Source organism: Eptesicus fuscus, chromosome 6 (genome assembly GCF_027574615.1).
Source record: "Eptesicus fuscus isolate TK198812 chromosome 6, DD_ASM_mEF_20220401, whole genome shotgun sequence".
NCBI classification, from domain to species: Eukaryota; Metazoa; Chordata; class Mammalia; order Chiroptera; family Vespertilionidae; genus Eptesicus; species Eptesicus fuscus.
This window is the reverse complement of record NC_072478.1, coordinates 77830086-77855712: the sequence shown is the minus strand read 5'-3', so window position 1 is coordinate 77855712 and position 25627 is coordinate 77830086. Positions and strand designations below refer to the sequence as shown.

Here is a 25627-nt window from a genome sequence, read left to right as displayed (position 1 = left end):
GGATTGACTCTCTGCAGCCACCGTCCCTAAACTGGGCTTCACGTCTCCTAGCAACGAGCAGTGGACGCACAGGACAAGTTAGCACGGAGGTGAGTGCCCAGACCAACGTCAGACTCAGAATCTGTGGATGCGGCTGGGAGAGGTCCAGGGGACCTGGGATTCTACTTTCCAACCCTGCCTGACCCTATGCATAGTCATCCTGGCGGGCCGGGGCGCTCAACCTCTCGCTTTAGTATCGCGGAGAGTTGCTTACACAGTCTCCTGTTACTGAGCCTAAAATCTTTGCCAGTTCCAGCCGTCAAGTTGCCCCGTGGCCTCTCCACCTCATTGGAAGTATTTAGGAATCTCCCTCCCTCCCTCCCTCCCTCCCTCCCTCCCTCCCTCCTCTCGTTTTCTTTTTTGCTTATTCCTCATGGACATAGACAGTAGTGTAATGATTGTGGAGGGATGGGATAGGGTGGAGGTGGAAGTGGGCATAGAGGGGATAAATGGTGATGAAGGGTGGGGAGTGGGGGGGGGGGAGAGAAGAAAAAGTGTTCAGGAAATCCCAGGGCACAACCGCAGAGTAGAAATCGTATTACAGGCATACCTCGTTTTATTGCACTTGCTTTCTGCGCTTCATAGGCATTGCGTGTTTTACAAACTGAAGGCAAGACCCTCCACCAGCAAAAGGTTATTACACCCTTTATTGCGATACTCGAGATAGAATCTGCAATATCTCCCATGTATGCCTGTATCAAAGACACTGCTTATAGAAAAACATTGCAGTTTCTAACTTTATAAATTAATAAAATCAAGCACCTAATAATGCCGTTCTTAATCACAATTACATTTCATTGGGGTTAGGGGAATGCATGTCATTGCAGTTGATACCTGTCAAGAATCGTTTTAACTTGTACCTCAAAAAACGAGAATGGAACTATCGATGTCCCCACTTCAGATATATGTAGAAAAAACTCTGGCCATTATCAAACCAGATATTGTTGACAAAGAGGAGGAGATACAAGATATTATTATCAGATCTGGATTCACCATTGTTCAGGTAACTTTTGGGCACGATGATTATGTTATTTTCTCTCATTGATCCTTCTTTTTTACGTTTATGTAAATGTGTTAACTTATTTAGATCCATAGTATTTAGCATTAAATTTAGGTTTATTCATCTAACTATAAAAGTTATATGAGATAGTTTTAAGGTTTTTTTCACACTTCAAAATATGTAAAATGAAAAATAAAATTATTTTGCCTCCTCTCCCACTCCAAATCCCAGTCTCCTGAAGAGGCAACCACTTAACACTTTCTGTTCTTCCAGGATTTTCTATGCATTCACAAGTATCCCTCTCCCCGCTTAAAACAGGACAATCCCCTTCTCTTGACCACCTTTACAAATCCCTCAAATAGCATTTCAGATCATTACATCTGAATCTAGCTTATTCGTCCTAACTTTTGTGTAATATCCCCCTGTGTGGATGAATCACAATTTATTTACTTGGTCCTCATAAAAAAAAAAAAAAAGGATTGATTTTAGAGGGAGAGGAAGGGAGAGGGGGAGAGAGGGAACATCAATGAGAGAGAAACACCAAATTGATTGGCTGCCTCCTGCACACCCCTTGCTGGGGATTGGGCCCACAACTCAGGCTCTCGGATTGAAAATCCAACCAATTACCTCTTGGTGCATGAATCCATGCTCAAGGACAGCCACACTGGCTGGGCTACTTGGTCCTCTATTGATGGACTTGGAGACTGTTGGTATTTTTTTTTTCAATCATTACAAACATTTAATGTTTTAAGCCTTTTTTTGTTCTGCAGTTGGTAGAGGTTTGAAAATGAATGTAAAAAATATTAAATAGAAGTGAATAAGTTTAATCTTCCTTTTTTGCATCATTTTTATTTGAAATTCCTGTTTTTATTCTCTTATACTGTGTCATATTGCCTATTTAGTCAATGTTTTAAAAAATGAAAAACAGAATATTCAGGAAAGAAATGGGATATTAGTTGAACTTAGGATAGGTGGAGGCTGAAGACAGGGAGATATAAGAAAGCGTAAGGAAATAATACAGGAAAGTATAAGGAAATGTTTCATATAGTAATGAAAGGACTCAGGTAAAATGAACTTTTTAATAAATGTTGTTAGGAAAATCAAGTAGCCATTTTTTAAAAACTTGGATTGGCCTTTAGGCTCTCTGAGCAACACCATGGCAGTGGGCAAGAACCAGTCTCTTACGAAAGGAGGCAAAAAGGGACCCAAGAATAAAGGGGGTTGACCCATTTTCTAAGAAAACTTGATATGATGTGAAAGCACTAGCTATATTCAATATAAGAAATATTGGAACCCTCGCCAGTTTTTCTCAGTGGTTAGAGCATCAGCCCTTGAACCAAAGGGTTGAGGGTTCAATTCCTGATCAAGGGCATGTACCTCAGTTGCAGGTTCTATCCCTGGCTCTAGTTGGGGTCATGTGAGAGGCAACCAATTGATGTGTCTCTCTCACTTTGATGTTTCTCTCTCCCCCTATCCTGTCTCTCTTCCACTCTGTCTTAAAATCAATGGGGGAAAATGTTGTCAGGTGAGGGTTAAAAATAAACAAATTAATAAATTAATTTTTAAAAAGAAATGTTGGAAAAACACTAGTCATGAGAACTCAAGGAACCAAAATCACATCTGATGGTTTCAAGGGTCATGTTTTTGAAATGAGCCTAGCTGATCTGCAGAATGATGAGTTGCATTTAGAAAATTCAAGCAAATTACTGAGGCTGTTCAGGCAAAAACTGTGTGACTAATTTCCATGGCATGGATCTTACCTGTGACAAAATGGTAAAAAAAGTGGCAGATCATGATAGAAGCTCATGTTGTTGTCAATATTAGCGATAGTTGTTTCATCTATCTGTTTTGTTTTTATTTTTTTAAAAAAGTGAATCAGATTTGGAAGACTCTTAAGCTCAGCATCAACAGGTCCACCAAATAATGTAGTATTATACTACATATACCAGGATAAATGGCAAATGGTTCTGAAATTTAAATATTAAAAAAACTAGAGGCCCAGTGCACAAAATTCATGCACAGGGGCAGGGTTGTCCCTCAGCCCAGCCTGCACCCTCTCCAATCTGGGACCCCTCGAGGGAATCATGACCCAAGAGGTGCAAACAAATGACTTGAAAGAAGTGGTCAATTAACCGATTCCAGGTAGCATTAGAAAACGCAGAAAAAGCTTACCAATCTATTTATTCTCTCCATGATGTCTTCGTAAGAAAAGTCAAAATGCTGAAGAAGTTCAAATTTGAATTGGGAAAACTCATGGAGCTTCATGGTGAAGGTAGCAGTTCTGGAAAAGCTACTGGGGATCAGACCGGTGCTAAAGTTGAATGAGCTAATGCAGTGGTCGGCAAACCGTGGCTCATGAGCCACATGCAGCTCTTTGGCCCCATGAGTGTGGCTCTTCCACAAAATACCACATGCGGGCGCGCATGTACAGTGTGATTGAAACTTCGTGGCCCATGCACAGAAGTCGGTTTTCGGCTCTCAAAAGAAATTTCAATCGTTGTACTGTTGATATTTGGCTCTGTTGACTAATGAGTTTGCCGACCACTGAGCTAATGGATATGAGCCCCCAGTCTGAGAATCTGTTTAAAATTCAGACATTTAATGGTGACAAATAAAAAATCCTATTTGTGATTCTTTTAAAAAGTTGGATTCAAGTATTATACTACATATACCAGGATAAATGGCAAATGGTTCTGAAATTTAAATATTAAAAAAACTAGAAGCCCAGTGCACAACATTTATGCATGGGGGCGGGGGTGTCCCTCAGCCCAGCCTGCACCCTCTCCAATCTGGGACCCCTCGAGGGATGTCTGGTGGGATCAGGCCTAAACAGGCAGTCAGACATCCCTCTCACAATCTAGGACTGTTGGCTCCCAACCAGTCTCCTGCCTGCCTGCCTGATTGCCCCTAACTGCTTTTGCCTGCCAGCCTGATCACCCTCTAACTTCCCTCTCTTGCCAGCCTGATTGCCCCCAACTGCCCTCCCCTGCAGGCCTATTCCCCCAACTGCTCTCCCCTGCAGGCCTGGTTCCCTCCAACTGCCCTCCCCTGCAGGCCTGGTCACCCCTAACTGCCCTCCTCTGCAGGCCTGATCGCCCCCAACTGCCCTCCCTTGCAGGCCTGGTCCCTCCCAACTGCCCTCCCCTGCTGGCCATCTTGTGGTGGTCATCTTGTGTCCACATGGGAGAGACCATCTTTGACCACATGGGGGCGGCCATCTTGTGTGTTGGAGTGATGGTCAATTTGAATATTACTTATTTATTATATAGGATAAACCATATACTAGAAGAAAAGATGAATTTCTTTTTTAAAAATTTTTGTTGTTGTTGTTAATCTTCACCCTAGAATATTTTCCATCGATTTTTTTAGGGTCAATAGAAGAGAGAGGGAAAGACAGAGAGAAACATCGATCTGAGAGAAACACATTGATTGGTTGCCTCCTGCACCAGGGCCCAGGCCAGGGAGGAGCCTGCAACAAAGGTACATACCCTTAACCAAAATCAAACCCAGGACCCTTTGGTCTGTATGCCGACACTCTATCAACTGAGCCAAACCAGCTAGGGCAAGTTGATTTTCTTTATTCTTGGAGTGGGACAGCCTTTTTAACTCTGACTTAAAGTCTAGGAACTATGAAAGAAAAGTTCGATAGGACTATAAACATAAAAAACTTCTGCATGACCAAATAAACACCATAGGCAAAGTCAAAACACAAATGACAAACTTGAAAAAAAGGTTTGCAACTCATATCACAAAGGCCTAATCTCCCTAATAAGAAAGAGCTCCTAGAAAAAGATAAAAATTCAGCAGAAAATTGGCAGAACATGTAGATGATCACAGACAAAAATGCTTCTTGGCCCTGACCCCATAGTACACTTGGGTAGAGTTTGGTTCTAGTACCCTAAGGTCACAGGTTTGATCTGCAGTCAGGGTACATAAAAGCATCAACCAATGAATGCATGAAGTGGAACAACAAATCAATGTTTCTCTCTCTCCCACTTCCTCTTTATCAAAAATCAATTTTAAAAAATGCTTCTTGAACATATGAAAAGATACTCAATCTCTAAGTATGAAAAAAGCAAACTAAACTAACACTGAGAAAGCATCTGTCAAAAATATAAAAGTAGGAGAAACCAAGATGGCAGCATAGGTAAACACCTAAACTGTTGCCTCGCACAACAATTTCAAAACTACAACTGTTGCCTTGCACAAGAATTTCAAAACTACAACTAAAAGACAAAACGGACATCATCCAGAACCACAGGAAGGCTGGCTGAGTGGAAATTCTACAACTAGAAGGAAAGAGAAAAGCATACTGAGACTCACAGGAGCTGCGGAAGGCAGAGGTACTAAGGCGCACGTGGAGAGAGCTGGCAACTGAGTACGCGGCTGGCTTTCTCAATTGGGAGGGAGACAAAAGCTCCCGACAGCTCTGAACTCCAGTTATAGGCAAGACTCTGGGGACCCAGACTCATATGGGGAGAAACTGGACTGTCTGGCAGCAGGCAAAACTCAAGGGCGACTTTCTCTCAGAGGTGCTTGCAGTGATTACTGCGGGACACTGAGACCCAGGGGCCTCTTAGGGCAGGGCTGATAGGAAGCCATTGCTCTTTGCTCTGCCCTGAGACTCCGCCCCATCCAAGCTGAGTGCAGAGGCTTTGCATGTGAATGGCCTGGTACTTTGAATTCTAAACTTACCTAACAAACTGCCACTGAGTCAGTGAGACCCAGAACATCCAAAAGAAGGCCCAAGGCCCCACAGCAGCTTGCATTGCTTCACAGCTGGGCCTCATCTGGGCACCTCCAAAACCCAAACAAAGAAGAGGAATCTGCAGATCTCTCCATAGCTCCTGCTGGGTGGCCTCAGGCAGAGGCTAAATTAGCCCCACCTTGGAGATTCAAGAGCCAGTGTACCCCGGGGTCAGAGTGGGACCATCCAGATTACAACTCCTCAGATACATAAGGGACGCACTCAGAGGGCAGACTCAGTGAGCACCAAAGCCCCACTGAAGCAAGTCTTGTCTCATAAGGGTGTCTCCAGCACAGAAGTTCTCCCATCATAGACACAGCTGATCCTCACAGCCAATTGGCCTGGAGGTCAATTCCTCCCAGTGATACCAACAACAATCAAGGCTTAACTACAAGACTGTGCACACAGCTCACAAAGGGGTGCACCAAGAGTGTCCACCTGGGGTAACTGGGGAGGCTGAGCTACTGGGCCCTATAGGACACCTAGCACACAGAGCCACTCTATCAACTCAGGGAAGCAGCCAAAATGAGGAGATAAAGAAACAGGTCACAAATGAAAGAAATGGAGAAAAGCAAACAACTGGATATAGAGTTCAAAACCACGGTTATAAGGTTTTTCAAGAATTTCCTCGACCTCCTTTGTCAAATATTAATTGAGCATAGTGGTTTGGGTCGATATCTGGATTCTCTATTCTGTTCCATTGATCTATATGTCTGTTCTTGTGCCAGTACCAGGCTGTTTTGAGAACAGTGGCTTTGTAATACAGCTTGAAATCTGGTATTGAGATCCCTCCTACTTTATTCTTCTTTCTCAGGATTGCTGTGGCTATTCGGGGTCTTTTTTTATTCCAGATGAATTTTTGGAGAATTCTTTCAAGGTCTGTGAAATATGCCATTGGTATTTTAATGTGGAGTGCATTGAATCTATAGATTGCTTTGGGTAGTATGGACATTTTAATGATGTTGATTCTACCAATCCATGAACATGGTATGTTCTTCCATCTGTTTACGTCTTCCTCTATCTCTTTTTTCAGTGTTCTGTAGTTTAAAATGTTTGATGTTTTGTGTTTTTACCAGGACCCCTGACTTGAGGGTCTTTAGTTCTAACACAGGGAATGGTATTAACTGCCACATTAAAAGAAATATTATACCTCAGGCATTAACCATTTTTACAGATGGATCCAGTTCTGGAAAGGCTGGATCTACTGCAGCAGAAGAGCAAAGATCCTTCAAACCCTTTATATTTCAGTAGAAATACAAGCTCTTATTTATGCCTTAATAGAATTTGCTACGGAGCGCATCAACTTATAGTAATAGTGCTTATGTGGTAAGTATGGCAAAAATTATTGAAACAGCTACTATAGACCACACTAATTCAGTGGAACTTTTCATTTAATTTTCAGCCTTTAAAATGTTATTAGAGAAGGACAATGTCCATGTTTTATTGGAAGCAGTGTCCTCAGTGTGTTATCCACCTCTGTGCCAACTTTGGAGGTAAATCCCTGAGGACTTAAACCTAATCAAATTGACAAAATGGATGTCACTCAATTGTAGAAAGAGCCAATTATACTCTTAAAATCATTTATTAAAACAAAGAGGGGAAGACAGGTGTTATGTGTCACCTCTAAAGAGGCTCAGTCATGCTTTTTATACTTTAAAAAAAATTTTAATTGTAATGCAAAGGATTGTACAGCAGGTGAAAGGCATCAGGCCTCCTGTACAATAGCCTCCACCGAGTTAGCTAGGTAGAAGGAAGTACAAACCAGACATGAGTTTTATCAGATTCAGTAATAATGTGGGGAAGAGTTTGTTTTTTATATCTTTCCAGAAAGAACAATGTAGCCAATTTGGGTGCCACAGCCTTACGTCCATCACCACAATGGACCCAGAGAAGCTCCTGTGTCCCTTCACTCAAAAGGACTAAGTACTGCCCTGATGTCAGCAAAGCGGAGGAAGAAGAAAACTGAAAGCTACACAAGGGACTGAGTTGCCAATATAGAGTCATCTGAAGAAGTTAATGACTGAAGCGCAGCAGATTGTGGAAAAGCAAGAAGTTGAAGCTACTTCAACCATGTTCCTGCTCATGCTAGCATCTGTTGACTGCCAGTCTTCTGCAAAGTCTTGCGCAGCCAAATTCAAGGACTCTGAGTAAATATACACCAGAAGCAAAAGAGACTTTCATTTAGTAGCTAAAAATGTTAACATGTCCATAGTTCTGATTTCTCTCTTACTATTGTTTTGCATTGGCATTGTTTTGTTATTATTTAATAGCCAGAGTTTTGCTCTTGACATTCAAGTTTTGAAAATGATAACATGTATGTAGTTTAGTTTTGCATTGGCATTGTTTGCAATTGTGTTAATATTAGAGTTTTATTCTTAATGTTTAAATTTTACTTTTATTATAGTAGCTTAAAAACAAAAGAAAGGGTGAGATGTAGAGGGCCGCCTGGGAGGCACCTGGCATTTCCTTAATTATCATCAGCTGAACTCAGGGCGTAGGCTGAGTCACACCCTGGGAACATGCTTCCCCAATCATAGCAGCCCAGGTGTAGGCAGGGGTGGGACTAGATATGTAAATCTAGGCCTTTAAAATAAACGTGCTGCGTGGCTTGGGCGCGACATGCTGCCTCTCCATCAGAGAGGTTGGCGGCCCACCCAGCTCCCAGCTTCATGAATCTAAAAAAAAAAAAAAAAAAAAAAAAAAGAATTTCCTCGAAACCGCTGATAAATTTAGCGAGACCCTCGAGGATATGAAAAAGGACCAACTAGAAATTAAGCATACACTGACTGAAATCAAAAATAATATACAGAGATCCAATAGCAGACTAGAGGATCGCAAGAATCAAGTCAAATATTTGAAATACAAAGAAGCAAAAAACACCCAACTGGAAAAGCAAAAAGAAAAAAGAATCCAAAAATATGAAGATAGTGTAAGAAGCCTCTGGGACAACTTCAAGTGTACCAACATCAGAATTATGGGGGTGCCAGAAGAAGAGAGAGAGCAAGATACTGAAAACCTAATTGAAGAAATAATGACAGAAAACTTCCCCCACCTGGTGAAAGAAATAGACTTACAAGTCCAAGAAGCGCAGAGAACCCCAAACAAAAGGAATCCAAAGAGGACCTCACCAAGACACATCCTAATTAAAATGCCAAGAGCAAAAGACAATATTAAAAGCAGCAAGAGAAAAACAGTTAGTTACCTACAAGGGAGCACCCATACGATTGTCAGCTGATTTCTCAACAGATACTATGCAGGCCAGATGGGAGTGGCAAGAAATATTCAAAGTGATGAATAGCAAGAACCTACAACCGAGAAAACCAAGATGGCGCCATAGGTTAAACACCTAACCCGCAGCCGGGCACAACAATTTCAAAAATACAACTAGAGGTCAGAACGGTCATCGTCCAGAACCACAGGAAAGCTGGCGGACTGAAATGCCCACAGCTGGGGAGAAGGAGAAGGCCACGGGGACAGTCGGGGGAGCCGCAAAAGCCTGAGGTATGGAGAAACGGACGGAGACACGAGCACGCGCGCCTGCGGGGAGGATAGAGCCGGAGAGGAAGGGGCGGCTGACGGCCTGGCCGGCGTTCACTGGCAGGAAGGAGATAAAGGCTCCGGATTGCGCTGAGCGCCGGCTCCGACTGCACTGAACCCCGTTCCGGGCGAAACCCTGGGAAGCCAGGCGCAGGCTGGGGGAATGAATCTGGGCTGTGGGGCGCAGGCACAGAGGAGCGGCGGAAGGCAGAGCTCCAGAGGCGCGCGCAGGAAGGGGCGCAAAGGACGGACTGTTGCCTGCGCCACTGAACTGCCCTAGCGGGAAGGAGACAAGGGCTCCGGACCGTGCTGAACCCCAGTTCTGACTGCACTGAACCCCAGTTCCGGGCGAAACCCTGGGAAGCCAGGCGCATGCTGGGGGAATGAATTTGGCCTGTGGGGCAGAGGCACAGAGGAGCGGCGGCTCCAGAGGCGCGCACGGGAGGGCGCGCAGAGGACGGACTGTTGCCTGCGCCACTGAATGGCCCTGCTGGGAAGGAGACAAAGGCGCCAGACTGCGCTGAGACCCAGTTCCAACTACATTGAAACCCAGTTCCAGGCAGCGGGCGAAACTCCAGGGCGCGTTTCTCTCAGAGGTGTTTGCAAGGAATACAGAGGGACACAGACACAGGAGCCTCATGTCTCCTGCACAGCAACTCTTCCTATATAGACAAAGAGGGTCCTCATGGACAATTGGCCTGGAGGACAATTCCTCCTAGTGACACCAACAACAATCAAGACTTAACTGTAGATACTCACTCAGTTTCGCAACTGCGCCGCCCCCGCAGGCCGCCCGGCCCGGGGCACTGGGGACGCCGCGGCGGCAGCGGCTTCCGGAGCCCGGCGGCCGCCCAGCGCCCATCCCCGCCGCGAGGCCCCCGCGCGCCTGGTTCCGCGGGGCGCGCGCCCCGCACAACGGACGGAGGCCCGGGCGCCCTCTCCGTGCACCTCCCGGCGCCACTAGACCTCAGTAGAGTTGACTGAATTCAAGGGATTAAGAAGAACAAATTGGGGAATTCGAAAAAGATGACGGCGGAGGTGAAGGCTGATGTGTTGCCTCACATGGCAGTTTCGGAAATACAACTGGAACATGGACTAGTGAGGGTGGCGACTGCTGCTCGCGTCTCCCCAGACCGGGCGGCTGCTCCTCTCAGTCAGCACCGCAGCCGGGGCCATGGGCTCGTGGGCGCCGCAGCAGCTGCTGTGGCGGCGGCCGCGGACTCGGCGCAGCGGCTCTCGGTGAAGGAAGAGACCATCTTTCTGCAGGAGGGGCGCATCCGCGCCACCGACCTGGCCGAACTGCGCAGTGAGATCCTCGAGGCCCCGGAGGCCGCCAACACCGATTTGGAGGATTCTTAGGAGTTCTCATCTTACATTCAAGCCCTTTAAGCCATTTTGACAGAGGAGAATCAAGAAGGCGGCTAAGTTAAACAAAGGAACTGCGAACTCCACCGCGCACAGCAATTTCAGGGGCACGAATGGAGGACAGAGCCTCTGCCATCCAGAACTACAGGAGAGATGGCTGAATGGTAGATCTATAGCTAAGAGGGAAGAGGAAACCAGCGAAATCGGAGGGGATGAGGTGTGGAGGCGCGTGGGTCTGGTTGGTGGCGGGGGAAAGGGGCTTTTGTTCCAAACCTAGGGGAGATTAGCTCTCCATCACACTGAAATCCAGCTTCTGGGGACCCGTGGGAGACCCAGATGCCTGCGGGGAGAGGCGGGACTCTTGCGGAGGTGCCAAGCGCCCCTGGGTCTGGGGGAGGCCGCGCTCCCCTGGGTCCGAGTGAGGCCAGGGGTCAATAGATCCAGTTGAGGCCTCGCGCATCTAGGCCCGGGTGAGCCCAAGTGGCCCTGGGTCTGGGAGAGGCCAAGCGTCCCTGGGTCCGGGTGAGACCATGTGTTCCTGGATCCGGGTGAGGCCTCGTGCACCTAGGCCCGGGTGAGCCCAAGTGGCCCTGGGTCTGGGAGAGGCCAAGCGTCCCTGGGTCCGGGTGAGACCATGCGTCCCTGGATCCGGGTGAGGCCTCGTGCACCTAGGCCCGGGTGAGCCCAAGTGGCCCTGGGTCTGGGAGAGGCCAAGCGTCCCTGGGTCCGGGTGCGACCATGTGTCCCTGGATCCAGATGAGGCCTCGTGCACCTAGGTCCGGGTGAGCCCAAGTGGCCCTGGGTCTGGGAGAGGCCAAGCGTCCCTGGGTCCGGGTGCGACCATGTGTCCCTGGATCCAGATGAGGCCTCGTGCACCTAGGTCCGGGTGAGCCCAAGTGGCCCTGGGTCTGGGAGAGGCCAAGCGTCCCTGGGTCCGGGTGAGACCATGTGTTCCTGGATCCAGATGAGGCCTCGTGCACCTAGGTCCGGGTGAGCCCAAGTGGCCCTGGGTCTGGGAGAGGACAAGCGTCCCTGTGTCCGGGTGAGACCATGTGTCCCTGGATCCGGGTGAGGCCTCGTGCACCTAGGCCCGGGTGAGCCCAAGTGGCCCTGGGTCTGGGAGAGGCCAAGCGTCCCTGGGTCCGGGTGCGACCATGTGTCCCTGGATCCAGATGAGCCCTCGTGCACCTAGGTCCGGGTGAGCCCAAGTGGCCCTGGGTCTGGGAGAGGCCAAGCGTCCCTGGGTCCGGGTGCGACCATGTGTCCCTGGATCCAGATGAGGCCTCGTGCACCTAGGTCCGGGTGAGCCCAAGTGGCCCTGGGTCTGGGAGAGGCCAAGCGTCCCTGGGTCCGGGTGAGACCATGTGTTCCTGGATTCAGATGAGGCCTCGTGCACCTAGGTCCGGGTGAGCCCAAGTGGCCCTGGGTCTGGGAGAGGACAAGCGTCCCTGGGTCCGGGTGCGACCATGTGTCCCTGGATCCGGATGAGGCCTCGTGCACCTAGGCCCGGGTGAGCCCAAGTGGCCCTGGGTCTGGGAGAGGCCAAGCGTCCCTGTGTCCGGGTGAGACCATGTGTCCCTGGATCCGGGTGAGGCCTCGTGCACCTAGGCCCGGGTGAGCCCAAGTGGCCCTGGGTCTGGGAGAGGCCAAGCGTCCCTGGGTCCGGGTGCGACCATATGTCCCTGGATCCAGATGAGGCCTCGTGCACCTAGGTCCGGGTGAGCCCAAGTGGCCCTGGGTCTGGGAGAGGCCAAGCGTCCCTGGGTCCGGGTGCGACCATGTGTCCCTGGATCCAGATGAGGCCTCGTGCACCTAGGCCCGGGTGAGCCCAAGTGGCCCTGGGTCTGGGAGAGGCCAAGTGTCCCTGGGTCCGGGTGAAGCCAGAGCCTGGGTCCGGGTGAGGCCGTGTGCCCCTGGATCCATCCGGGTGAGGCTGGGTCCCAGGCCCGGGTGAGACCACGCGCCCCTTGGGTATGGGTGAGGCCACGTGCCCCTTAGTCCGGGTGACGCCGTGCCCCTGGGTTCGGCCGAGACCAAACCAGAGGGAGTCGGACCTCCGTTACCGCCATTTGTCCACCATCCAGAGCTGGGGGGTCAGTGCTGACATGTACACATAAGGAACTACTGGACATTGAAATTGAGTCTCAAAAGAACTGTTGGTCCAGGGGGAAGCTCGCTACAGACTGATTCATTTGCCTGTCAGCATAACTATTATTGCTCGTCTCACATTCAGTGCTTATTAGTATATATCTAGTGACATATGATCTCGCTCATCTAGGGGAAATGATGAACAACATAGACTGAGGAACAAGAACAGAACCAGAAGCAAGGAGGCATCGATCGGACTATCGGGCCTCAGAGGGAGGATAGGGGAGGGTAGGGGGAGGGTGGGGGGAGGGGGAGAGTTCAACCAAAGGACCTGTATGCATGCATATAAGCCTATCCAACGGTTAAGTTCAACAGGGGATTGGGGCATGCGTGGGGAGAGGGGTGGGATGGGAATGGGGGGATGAGGACAAATATGTGACACCTTAATCAATAAAGAAATTAAAAAAAAAAAAAAAAAAATAAAATAAAATAAAAAAAAAAAAAAAAAAAAAAAAAAAAAAAGAACCTACAACCAAGATTACTCTACCCAGCAAAGCTATCATTCAGAATTGAAGGTCAGATATAGATCTTCACAGATAAGAAAAAGCTAAAGGAGTTCATCACTGCCAAACCAGTAGTATATGAAATGCTGAAAGGTATTCTTTAAGAAGAGGAAGAAGAAGAAAAAGGTAAAGGTAAAAATTATGAACAACAAATACATATCTATCAAGTGAATCTAAAAATCAAGTGAATAAAAAATCTGATGAACAGAATAATCTGGTGAATATAATAGAATCAGGGGCATAGAAAGGGAGTGGACTGACAATTCTCGGGGGGAAAGGGGTGTGGGGGGTGCAGGAAGAGACTGGACAAAAATCATACACCTATGGATGAGGACAGTGGGTGGGGGGTAAGGGCAGAGGGTGGGATGGGAACCCAGTGGAGGGGAACTATGTGGGGGGGCGGGAAAGAGGAACAATTGTAATAATCTGAACAAAAAGATTTATTTTTAAAAAATTAAAAAAATAAAAATAATTTAAAAAATGTATATAAAAGTACCTGGCATGACTCCTGTGGTAGGGAATCTGGCAAGTTTCTATCATTATTACAGATGGTATACCCTATTACTCAACAGTCCTACTTTATATTAATACATGTATTAATATATCTAATGTATGTATTAATAGGAAGTGACATATATAGGTTTTTTTTTTTACATGCCCTTGACTGGAACTGAACCTGGGACCCTTGAGTCCACAGGCCGACGCTCTATCCACTGAGCCAAACCGGCCAGGGCATATATAGGTTTTTAAAAATATATTTTTTTATTGATTTCAGAGAGGGAGAGAGAGAAACATCAATGGTGAATCATTAATTGGCTACCTCCTGCATGGCCCACACTGGGGATTGAGCCCACAACCCAAGCATGTGTCCTGACAGGGTACGGAACCGGGAACCTCTTGGTGCATGGTTTGATGCTCATCCACTGAATCACACCTGCTGGGTGTGGCTTTATCTCTAATAGATTCATTCTCTTCCTGATGGATAGATGCCTTGATACCTTTCACAGCTGGATATTATGAGGACCACTGTTCTTAGTTCTGGTGCTCTGGGCTAAGGAGCCTGGCTTGTAACCCAGGCCATGCTCCTCTCAAAGAAAATCCCCCACAGCCTGCATATCCCTCCTCATCCTTGGCTTGCAGCTGGTCGGATCAGGGCCAGCCCCTCTCCTGACCCCACCTTTTGTACCAGTCTTGAGGTAGTTTCTGCCCTTTCTTGTTAAAAAATCTCCTCTTCAGCTAGTCATCAGGGTGAAAGTTCCCCAGTTTAGTTTATTTCCAGTTTGGTTCTGGGAGGAAGTGCAAGAAAGATCCACCTACTCTGCTGCCATCTTGAAACTACTGCATATTAGTTGCATATTTTTAAGTGCCACAGTTAGACCAGCTCCCTTAAAATACTGTAGGAAAATTTCACAATAAATAGGAAAATACCACAAATAGATAAGAAGAATGAATGGGAATATTCTAAAGTTCATTTTTGTTACTTTAATGTACACAGAGTATACATCAACAAAATACTGCCCTGGCTGGTGTGGTTCAGTGCTTAGAGTGTTGCCCTGCACACCGAAGGGTCAGAAGTTTGATTCCCAGTCAAGGGCAGTTACGTGGGTTGCAGGTTTGATTCCTCCCCCCCCCTCCCCGCCCCCCAAGTCAGGGCATGTTCTGGAGGCAACCAATCGATGTGTCTCTCTCACATGGATGTTGTTGTTGTTTTTCTCTCTCTCTCTCCCCCTCCCTCCCTCCCTTCCATTCTCTCTAAAAATCAAGGAAAAAATATCCTTGGGTGAGGATTAACAACAACAACAACAAAAGCAAAAAACAAAATACTGGTGATTAGAATGTTTTTATTTTAAGAAGGAGATATGATGAGTTTGTTAATAACAAGGCGTATGTTGCCCAGCTAGAGTGGCTCAGTGGTTGAGAGTCAACCTATGAACCAGAAGGTTATAGTTCAATTCCTGATCAGGGCCCATTCCCAGGTTGTAGGCTCAATCCCCAGAGCATGGCGTGCAGAAGGCAGCCAATCAGTGATTCTCTCTCATCATTGATGTTTCTATCTCTCCTTCACCCTTCCTCTGAAATCAATAAAGATATATTTTTTAAAACTATATGTTGATGGAATAATTTTTCTTAAGTTGGTTAAATAATTCTTATAATTTTATTTACATCCTACATTTAATTTTCTTACCTCATCCTTTCTTCATAATACAAAAATAAATGTCAAATTTGTAATCAGGTTGGTACTAATTTCAAGTTATTAATGACTTAACCAGGTATTATTGAACTGTCATTTTAAATGCTTTTGTTGACTTTGTTTCTCTTATAGAGAAGAAAACTACAACTTAGCCCTGAGCATTGTAGTAACTTTTATGTGGAACAGTATGGGAAAATGTTTTTCCCCAACTTAACAGCTTATATGAGTTCTGGACCACTTGTTGCCATGATATTAGCTAGACATAAAGCCATCTCTTACTGGAAAGAACTTTTGGGACCAAGTAATAGCTTAGTAGCTAAGGAGACACACCCAGACAGGTAACTTTCCAAGGGAAAAATGCAATCCAACTATGAAAATGAAAAAAAAAAATCTGATTTTATTGTAATAGGGATTTTCTTTTATTTAAAGTTTTCCTAAATTTAACTGTTTTTGTTGTTGTTGTTGTTGTTTGTTTTTTTTGGGGTGGCAGGGAGGTCCATTTTATGTTTTAACTATTTAAATCTGTATCTTAATACCAAATACCACAAAAGGTCTCAGGGAATGTCTGTTTATGGTTGATTAACCTTATTCGCTTATTCTAGAATTAAACTACCGCTGAAGTAGGGTTTTTTATGAGAAAATTGGTGTGGTATTTTAAAAGAATATTGATAATACAGGACCAGAACTCAAGATTTCCAGCATTATCATTAATGTCTAGAAACCAGTGGACAGTGAGTTCTTGCACTTTTTTAAAAAATACATTTTTATTGATTTCAGAGAGGAAGGGAGAGAGAGATACAAAACATCAATGATGAGAATCATTGATCGGCTGCCTCCTGCACACCCCACACAGGGGGTTGAGCCCGCAATCCGGGCATGTGCCCTGACCAGGAATTGAACCATGAACTCCTAGTTCATAGGTCGACGCTCAACCACTGAGCCACGCCAGCCAGGCGAGTTCTTGCACTTTTGAATTGATATTGCTTTTTCACTTCTCACAAAACACCTCTTTTTCATCCAGAGAACTCCTGTTTCCCCATTGTATCCCTCCTGAAGATTTTAAAGATATTTGACCCTCATCTAGATAGATTAAAGCTTGAATTCAAGCTTAAAACCATATGTGAGAAGTGGCAAAGCTTTTGTAAAATACTTAAATAGGATTTATATGTAAAAAGTAAGAAAAAGGATGTCAGGTTGGATGGTCATCATCTCTAACTTGCTTTTAGTCTAAGGGCAATTTATGGCACAGATGACCTAAGGAATGCACTTCATGGGAGTTACGATTTTGCTGCAGCTGAAAGAGAAATTCGATTCATGTTTCCTGAAGGTGAGTTATAGATGAGTAATTAGTCAATTGCATCTCCTTATTGTTTGATTTTTCTTTTATTTTGACATGTAACTAGGAAAAAAGTAATGGCTTTTCTCCAATATATTTTGTCATATTTTCAAGTTGTAGTTAACTTAAAGCCAAGCATAGAAAACTCAACATTATCTTCAGAACTAAATTGTGCCTTCTAGGAAGTCTTTTGAGAACAGTTTAATTTTTTTCTTTCTTTTCTCTTGGACTAGAAATATTTAGGATTTCTCTTCTCCTTGTTGTAATTCCTTTGAGTTATCTATAATGCATCAGTGAAGTTTGTTACACATGAAAAAAAGAATCTCCCTTGGAAATTATTATTGGTTTTCCATTTTCTCTAACAGTGTACTGTTTGTCCAGCACACATGCAATTGTGAAATTAATAATTCTTGGCCTTTTTTGTTTGTTTCCATCCTGTTGTGGAGGTTATAAATCATTTATTTGTTTGTTTAATAATTTTATTGATATCAGAAAGGAAGGGAGAGAGAGAGAGAAACATCAATGATGCGAGAGAATCATTGATTGGCTACCTCCTGCACACCCCACACTGGGGATCGAGCCCGCAACCCGGGCATGTGTCCTTGACCAGAATTGAACTCAGGACCCTTCAGTCCATAGGCCGACGCTCTATCCACTGAGCCAAACCAGCTAGGGCTATAAATCTTTTAGAAGTAGGCACAATGAGGACAACACTGAGGTTTTTAGTTTGTTTTCAGTAATTTTAAGACAAAGAACATTTGCTGATTTTCATTATGAAGACAAAATGCAAAGCATCAGGTAGTTTTGAATCTTTTTTTGCATGTTATTTCTTTTCTAACTCATTTAGACTTGTTCCTCTCTATTTTATACTGAATATTTATTCAAAGAAAACTAAAAGCTATCTTGGATATTTAAAAGTCCTGATTTTTAAACAAAAACTGTTTTATAGCCCTCACTGGTTTGGCTCAGTGGATAGAGCATTGGCCTGCGAACTGAAAGGTCCCAGGTTCGATTTCGGTCAAGGGCATGTACCTTGGTTGTGGGCACATACCCAGTGGAGGTGTGCAGGAGGAGGCTGATTGATGTTTCTCTCTCATCGATGTTTCTCTCTGTCCCTCCCCCTTCCTCTCCATAAAAAATCAATAAAATATATTTAAAAAAACCTGTTTTATAGATATTTGTATCCGAAAGTATTTGCCTACTTATATTTAATCTTACTGATCTAATTTCTGTCACATATCCATTGTATTAAGGTGTCGTTTTCTTCAGAACTATTTATTGTGTAAAATTTGCAACATATGCAAAAGTAGGCAGAATAATATGATAAACCCCTAATGAGCTCATCACCCAATTTTAGTAGTTATGGTCAATCATATTTCATCTGTAACGCCAGCTCCTATATCTCGTGCTTCCATATTATTTTGAAGCATATCTCAAACATCAGTTTGTGTGTTTTTTGTTTTCTTTTTTTTTTTTTAATATATTTTATTGATTTTTTACAGAGAGGAAGAGAGAGGGATAGAGAGTTAGAAACATCAATGAGAGAGAAACATTGATCAGCTGCCTCTTGCACACCCCCTACTGGGGATGTGCCCGCAACCAAGGTACATGCCCTTGACCGGAATCGAACCTGGGACCCTTGAGTCCGCAGGCTGACGCTCTCTCCACTGAGCCAAACCGGTTTCGGCTAGGAGGAAGTGACTTTTTAGCTGAGGTCCAAAGAGTAAGCAGTGGTTAACCAGAGTAAAGGGAAGAATGTTCTAGCAGAAGGAATAGCATGTGCTCAAATCATGAGCAGGAAATAACATGGCACATTCTATAAACAAAAAAGATAGTGGTAAGAGAAATAAGATGAGGTTGGAGAGGTAGTATAGGTGACATGCTACAGAGTCTTATGGGCCATAATATGAAGTCCTGTCTTGACTATATATGCAAGCAAGAGCCAATGAAGCATTTTAAGGACAGGAGTGATATAATCTGATTTTCATTTTAAAAATAGGGCCAAGAGCACTGGATGGGTATCTCAGTTGGTTAGAGCATCTTTCCAATATGCCAAAGTTGTGGGTTTGCTCCCTGGTCAGGGTGCACATAAGAATCAACCAATGAGTGCATGGATGAGTGGCGCAACAAATTGATGTTTCTCTCTCTCTCCCCCTTCCTCTCTAAAATCAATAGCATATTGATGGAGGTCAATCTCAAAAGATCTACTAAACCTTATAAAATACATTCTTTCTTGTATAAATATACTAGAGGCCCAGTGCATGAATTTGTGCATGGGTGAGGTCCAGCCAGTCTGCCCTGATTGGGATGGAGGGGGCTGATCGCGGGAGGGCCATGGGTGGTTGGCCGGCGGCCCTGTCCCCTGATCGAACTCCCAGTTGAACTCTGGTCAAGGGGACAATTTGCATATTTGCCTTTTATCATATAGGATTCTTTCTTGTATTGCAAATCTGATTCACCTCCATAGTGTTCAAATAAGGCTGAAAAGACTACAGTTTCTCCAAGTTTTTAAATAATTCATTTAAAAACCTAAAAAATGCCAAAACCGGTTTGGCTCAGTGGATAGAGCGTCGACCTTCGGACTCAAGGGTCCCAGGTTCGATTCCGGTCAAGGGCATGTACCTTGGTTGCGGGCACATCCCCAGTAGGGGGTGTGCAAGAGGCAGCTGATCGATGTTTCTAACTCTCTATCTCTCTCTCTTCCTCTCTGTAAAAAATCAATAAAATACATTTAAAAAAAAAAAAAACCTAAAAAATAAGAGCAAGAATATTAATACATATTATATAGACAGATATAAGTTCTTTGTGTATATTCACTAGTCTATAAGAGAGCAAGAACTACAAACTATTCACTGTTGTACCTACCACTTTGCAAAACGCCTTCATTTTGTTGGCAGGAATTTTTGGAATGAATTAATCTCCCTGATTTTACATGTTCTTCATATTTTTCTTTTTCGTAACATTGTGTGTTATAACATTTACTGTAAAAAACATGGAAATGAAAATTCAGAAAAAGATATAGTTGAAAAAATAATCAGGATCTTATACATGATTACTATTAGCATTTTGATATGTTTCTTGCCAGTCTTATGTAGTCTTATTTTTTTATATGTGTGCTTGTGTGTTTTTGAATCAACTGTTATGCTATGTATCAGTTCTATGCCCTTAAAAACCTTTATAAGTATTTCTCATGACATTAAACTTTCTTTGAAGGTATCCTTTTTAATGTCTGTATAATATTTCATCATTTATGTTAGCTTTAATGGGGATACATTTGTATTTGCAGTGATTGTTGAGCCTATTCCAGTGGGACAAGCTGCTAAGGACTATTTAAATTTATATGTAATACCAACTCTGCTTAAAGGACTCACAGAGCTTTGTAAGCAAAAACCAGCAGATCCTTGTGTAAGAAATCTTTTTATTCACACTAAAGAATATTGAATATAGTTTTCATATCTCAAACATTGTATTCTTTGAAACAGTGTAGGTATTGAGAATCATTGGGTTTTTTTTGTTGTTGTTGTTAATCCTCACCTTTTTTTCCATTGATTTTTAGAGAGTGTGGAAAGGAGGGGGAGAGACACACAGAAAAACATTGATGTGAGAGAGACACATTGATTGGTTGCCTCCCGCACACACTCTGACTTCAGGCCGGAGATGGAGCCTGCAACCAAGGTACATGCTCTTGTGCCCTTGACCGGAATTGAACCTGTGATCCTTCAGTTCATGGGCTGACTCTCTAGCCACTGAGCAAAACCAGGTAGGGCATGAGAGTCATTTTTAAAAAGGTTTATATATAGTTTAGATACTTCTGTATATTTAACTTTTTTTGTTTTTAGTTTCAGAGAGAGGAAGGGAGAGGGAGAGAGAGATAGAAACATTAATGTTGAGAGGGAATCATTGATTGGCTGTTGCCTGTGTGTCCCACAGTGGAGATTGAGCCCACAACCCAGGCATGTGCCATGGCATAAGTGTTACTATATTTAAATATATATTTTATAGAGATTATTTTAATAGTTACATGATTTTTATTTTATTACCTTTATTATTATTCTTTTACTGTTTGAGTTGTTTGCTATTATAAATACTATAACAATAAACAGCCTTAGAATAAAACTTTTCACATATTGAGATTATTTCATTTGGAAAGAAATCAGAAAGTAGACTTATAATTCAAAACATAACAAATAATTTAAAATTGACCCTTAAAGAACTTGCTTTATATTTTAATTATTAATTTTTGAATAAGTAATATTTGAATATAGTATAATTCAAAGGTCACAAAAGGATTTATAATGAAAAGTAATTCTTGCCATTCTTGTTCCTCACCCACCCAATTGTGGTCCTTGAAGTAAATTGCTGTTACCAGCCTCTAGTATAATCTTTGTGAGAAAATATATGCATATATTAGGTGTATTGGTTAATAATGCAGATTTTATAATCAAAGAAAACACGATAATTTCAAGAGAAACATCAAAAGTGCTTTATTCAAAGTAATGTCCATCACTAGCTACACATTTCTACCATCTTTCAGGTAATCTGTGGGTACCTTTCCAATAGAACTTTTTTTGTTTTGATGCAAAGCATTCAGAGACCCAATTTTCCACTTCTTTGTATGTTTTGAAGTGCTGCACAGAAAGTGCATGTGCCATTGATCAGAACAAGTGGTAATCTGAAGGAGCGAGGTCTGGTGAATATGGCGGTTGGGTTAATACTTCCCAGGCAAGATCTTTTAACATGTCTTTAACTGGTTTTGAAGTGTGTGATGGTGCATTATCAAGAAGCAAAATTACTTTGCTGTGTCTTCTGGCACATTCTGGTTGTTTCAAGATCAAAGCGTAGTTCAAATCGATTATTTGTTGTTGGTAGCCATCAGTATTAAAGGTTTCACCTGGTTTTAGAAGCTCATAATACACCACACCTTCCTGATCCCATCAAATGCAGAGCATTGTCTTCTTTCCAAAGCGATTTGGCCTTGCAATCGATGTTGATGGTTGGCCTGGATCAACCCATGATTTTGTGCATTTGGGATTCTCAAAATAAATCCACTTTTCATCGCCAGTCACAATTCAATGCAAAAAAGACTTTCTTTCGTGCCGTTGAAGCAACATTTTACTGATGACTTTTCGGTTTTCCATTTGTCTTTCGTTCAGTTGATGTGGCACCCATTTTCCTTCCTTTAAAATCTTTCCCATTGCTTGTAAACGATTGGAAATTGTTTGCTGGGCAACGTTTAATCTGTCTGCAAGTTGTTTTTGAGTTTGACACGTATCTTCATCCAATAATGCCTGTAATTGTTGGTCTTCAAACTTTTTCGGTTGACCTGGACGTTCTTTGTCTTTCACATTGAAATCATCACTTTTAAAGCATTTAAACCAGCGTTCACAAGTATCTTGAGATGGAGTATGTTCACCGTAAGCTTCCCGAAATATTCAACAGCACTTTTCTTCAAAATAAAGTAATGAATTAAAACATCCCGCCAATGCTCTTTTTTTGGCATGAAATTCGACATTTTTAAGAGTAAAAATATTGATGATGTTAACACCTTCAGCAAATTTGACATATGAAGTTTTGAAGCTTGCTGTCAATACAACAAAATAGCATACATATCAAATCACATATTTATCAACATATATGTAACTCCATCTATTGAAAAAAATCTGCATTATTAACTAGTACACCTAGTATTGGTAAAAGTAGGTTTACAGTTGATCATATGGGAAAATATATCATACAAGAATCTATATATATAAAAGGCTAAGCAACTGGCTGACTGGCTGGAAGGTATGATGTGCACTGACTACCAGGGGGCAGATGCTCAATGCAGGAGTTGCCCAGGGATAGCAACTCTCGCACTTTGGGACTCCTTGGGGGGATGTTGGAGAGCTGGTTTCAACTCAATCCCCGCAGGCCCCACTGGCCAGGCCAATGGACCCAACCTGCCGGAGGGACCCCACTCACTCCACAGATGCCCTTTGAGCCACAGCTCCGCCCCAGGTGCAGCCACCAAGGAGGGTCTGTGGGAGGTTGGCTCCAGGGTGTGTCTGGCCCACCTCACCCAGTCCCACCCTGCCAGCCACTTTCTAATTAATTTTCTTTCAATGTGCATGAATTCATGCACTGGGCCACTAATCAATAATACAAGAATAAACTTTTTTGCTTACAACTATAAACTTTTGCCACATTGTATAGGCATATACATATATGGTATGTTGTGCAACCATCATCACTACCTATTTCAAAACTTTTTGTCACCCCAAACAGAAACTCTGTAACCATTAAGCAATAACTTTCCATTTCCTATTTCCCCCAGGCCCTAGTAAAGTAACCTCTCTATATTTCATGTAAGTGGAATTATAGAATATTTGTTCTTTTGTTTCTGGCTTATTTCACTTAGCATAATGTTTTAAAAGGTCATTCATGTTGTATTATGTATCAGAATTTCATTCCTTTATGGCTGAATAATATTCCATGTATGTATATATCACATTTTGTTTATTCATTCATCTGTTGATGGATACTTGGGTTGTTCCTACCTTTTACCTATTGTGCTTAATGTTGTGTGAACATTGGTGCACAATTATCTATTTAAGTACTTGTTTTGAATTTTTTTGGGCATATACCTATGAGTGGAATTGCTGGGTCATATACTGTGTTTGGCTTTCTGAGGAACCACCAACTAATTTTCCACAGTGACCACTTTTTACATTCCCACTAGCAATGTATGAGAGTTCCAGTTTCTCCATATCCTGGCCCACACTTGTTCTTTTCTGTTTTTGTTTCATTATAATCATCCTAGTAGATGTGAAATAGTTTATCAGTGATTTGCATTTCTCTAATGTAAATTATGTTAAGTATCTTTTCATGTGCTTATTGGCCATTTATATCTTTTCTTCATAGAAATGTCTGTTCCAGTTAAAGTTTTTTGCCCAGTTTTAATTTTTTGTTGTTGTTGTGTTGTAGTTTTTTATATGTTATAGGTATCAAACCCTTGTCAGATATATTATTTGTTACATTTTTCTCCCTTTCTGTAGGTTGGTTGTCTTTTCACTTTCTTGATAATGTTTTTTGATACCAAAAAGTTATAAAATTTAGATGAAAATCAATTTATCTTTTTTGTTGCTTATGCTTTTGGTATCATATCTAAGAATCCCATTGCTAAAGCCAAGGTGATGAAGATTTATTTCTATGTTTTCTTTTAAGATCTTAATGGTTGCCTGACTGGCATGGCTGAGTGGCTGAGCATTGACCTATGAATCTGGAGCTCACATTTTGATTCCTGGTCAGGGCACATGCCCAGGTTTCGAGCTCGATCCCCAGTGTGAGGCCTGCAGGAGGCAGCCTTTAAATGATTCTCTCTCATCATTGATGTTTCTCTCTCTCTCCCTCTCCCTTCCTCTCTGGAATCAATTTAAAAATATATTTTAAAAAAGATTTTAATGGTTTTAGCTCTTATATTTCAGCTGTTGATCCATTTTGAATTAATTTTTATATATGTGTTGGGATTTATTTCTGGACTCTCAGTGCTATTCCATTGGTCTATATATATCTATCTATATGCCAGAACCACACTGCTTGGATTGCTATAGCTTTGAAAAAGATTTTGAAATGAGAAAGAACGAAGTCAGAAAATCCTCCAATTTTGTTATTTTTTATGATTGCTTTGGCTATTCAGAGCCCTCTTGAAATTCTATATAAATCTGAGAATTGACTTTTCCATTTCTGCAAAAATTATTGTTGGAAATTTGATATGTATTGTGCTGAATATGCATATCAGTTTGGGTAGTATTGATATTTAACTTCTTAACAGTATTAAGTCTCTCTATTCATTAACACAGGATGTCTTTATTTATTTAGGTCTTTAAATTTCTTTCAACTATGTGGTGATTTTTTTTGTTTTTGTTTTATCTTTTAACACCAAGATATGCAAAAAGCCAACTTCTAAACATAGGATACCAGCTATGTTTAATAGTTTTCAGTTATACAAGTTGGTTAAATTTGTTCCTAGATACTTGTTTTTCAGTGCTATTATAAATGAAAGTGATTTCTTAATTTCCTTTATGGATTGTTCATTAGCAATGTATAGAAACAACTGATTTTTATGTGTTGATCTTATAACCTATAACTTTGCCAAATTCATGTATTAGCTCTGGTAGATTTCTTGTGGATTCTTTGGGATTTTCTATATATAGGATCATATCATTTGTTAATGGAGATAGTTTTACTTCTTCCTTTCCAATTTGGATCTGTACTTGACAATCTTACATACTATAAAATTTAGTGTTTCAGTTTTTAATGGTCATTTTCTCATTATTCTTAGAGTGATTTTGAAAACTGTTTAAGGTTTAAATCGATATACTGTATATTGAAGAAAATATTTAAATGTTTACTAAGTTAAGATATCTTTTTTTTTCCCCATAGATTTGGCTAGCTGATTGGCTGTTGGAAAATAATCCCAACAAACCTAAACTTTGTCACCATCCAATTGTAGAAGAATCTTATTAAAATAAAGTCTTTCAAAGAACAAATCATGAACGATCTCATTTTAAAGGCATGCTTCTAAGCTTTTACTTAAAAAACAAACATGATCCCACTCATATGTGGGATATAATGATCAACATAATTTGATGAACAAGAATAGATCCAGAGAAAAATGGAAAGGGGGGGATGTTAGAGAGCAACCAAAGGACTTGTATGCATGCATATTAGCATAACCAATGGACACATACACTGGGGTGGTGGGGGCTTGCCCAGGGTGGGA

The 25627-nt window shown here is 42.6% G+C and overlaps 1 protein-coding gene across 2 annotated transcripts; it reads left to right on the top strand.

Moving 5' to 3' along the window:
- The first annotated feature begins 44 nt into the window (after positions 1-44).
- On the top strand, positions 45-25410 carry NME5 (NME/NM23 family member 5). Of its 2 annotated transcripts, XM_054717004.1 has the most exons (7): positions 45-89; positions 847-1042; positions 15663-15868; positions 16757-16857; positions 20153-20271; positions 23180-23210; positions 25288-25360. In XM_054717004.1, exons 2-6 carry the CDS (start codon positions 914-916, stop codon positions 23192-23194), a joined length of 570 nt encoding a protein of 189 aa, XP_054572979.1. In that variant the 5' UTR covers positions 45-89; positions 847-913; the 3' UTR covers positions 23195-23210; positions 25288-25360. The 2 variants fall into 2 exon arrangements, with proteins under 2 accessions (XP_054572979.1, XP_054572978.1); XM_054717003.1 differs by lacking the exon at positions 23180-23210 and having other exon boundaries at positions 25288-25410.
- Positions 25411-25627: the final 217 nt, after the last annotated feature.

Bases quoted from the DNA above. Each gene is read 5' to 3' on its own strand.
- NME5 (XM_054717003.1), top strand. From the start codon at position 914: ATGGAACTATCGATGTCCCCACTTCAGATATATGTAGAAAAAACTCTG. The intron at 1,043-15,662 runs GTAACTTTTGGG...TTTCTCTTATAG, and splicing joins CTGGATTCACCATTGTTCAG to AGAAGAAAACTACAACTTAG. The intron at 20,272-25,287 runs GTAAGAAATCTT...TTTTCCCCATAG, and splicing joins AAAAACCAGCAGATCCTTGT to ATTTGGCTAGCTGATTGGCT.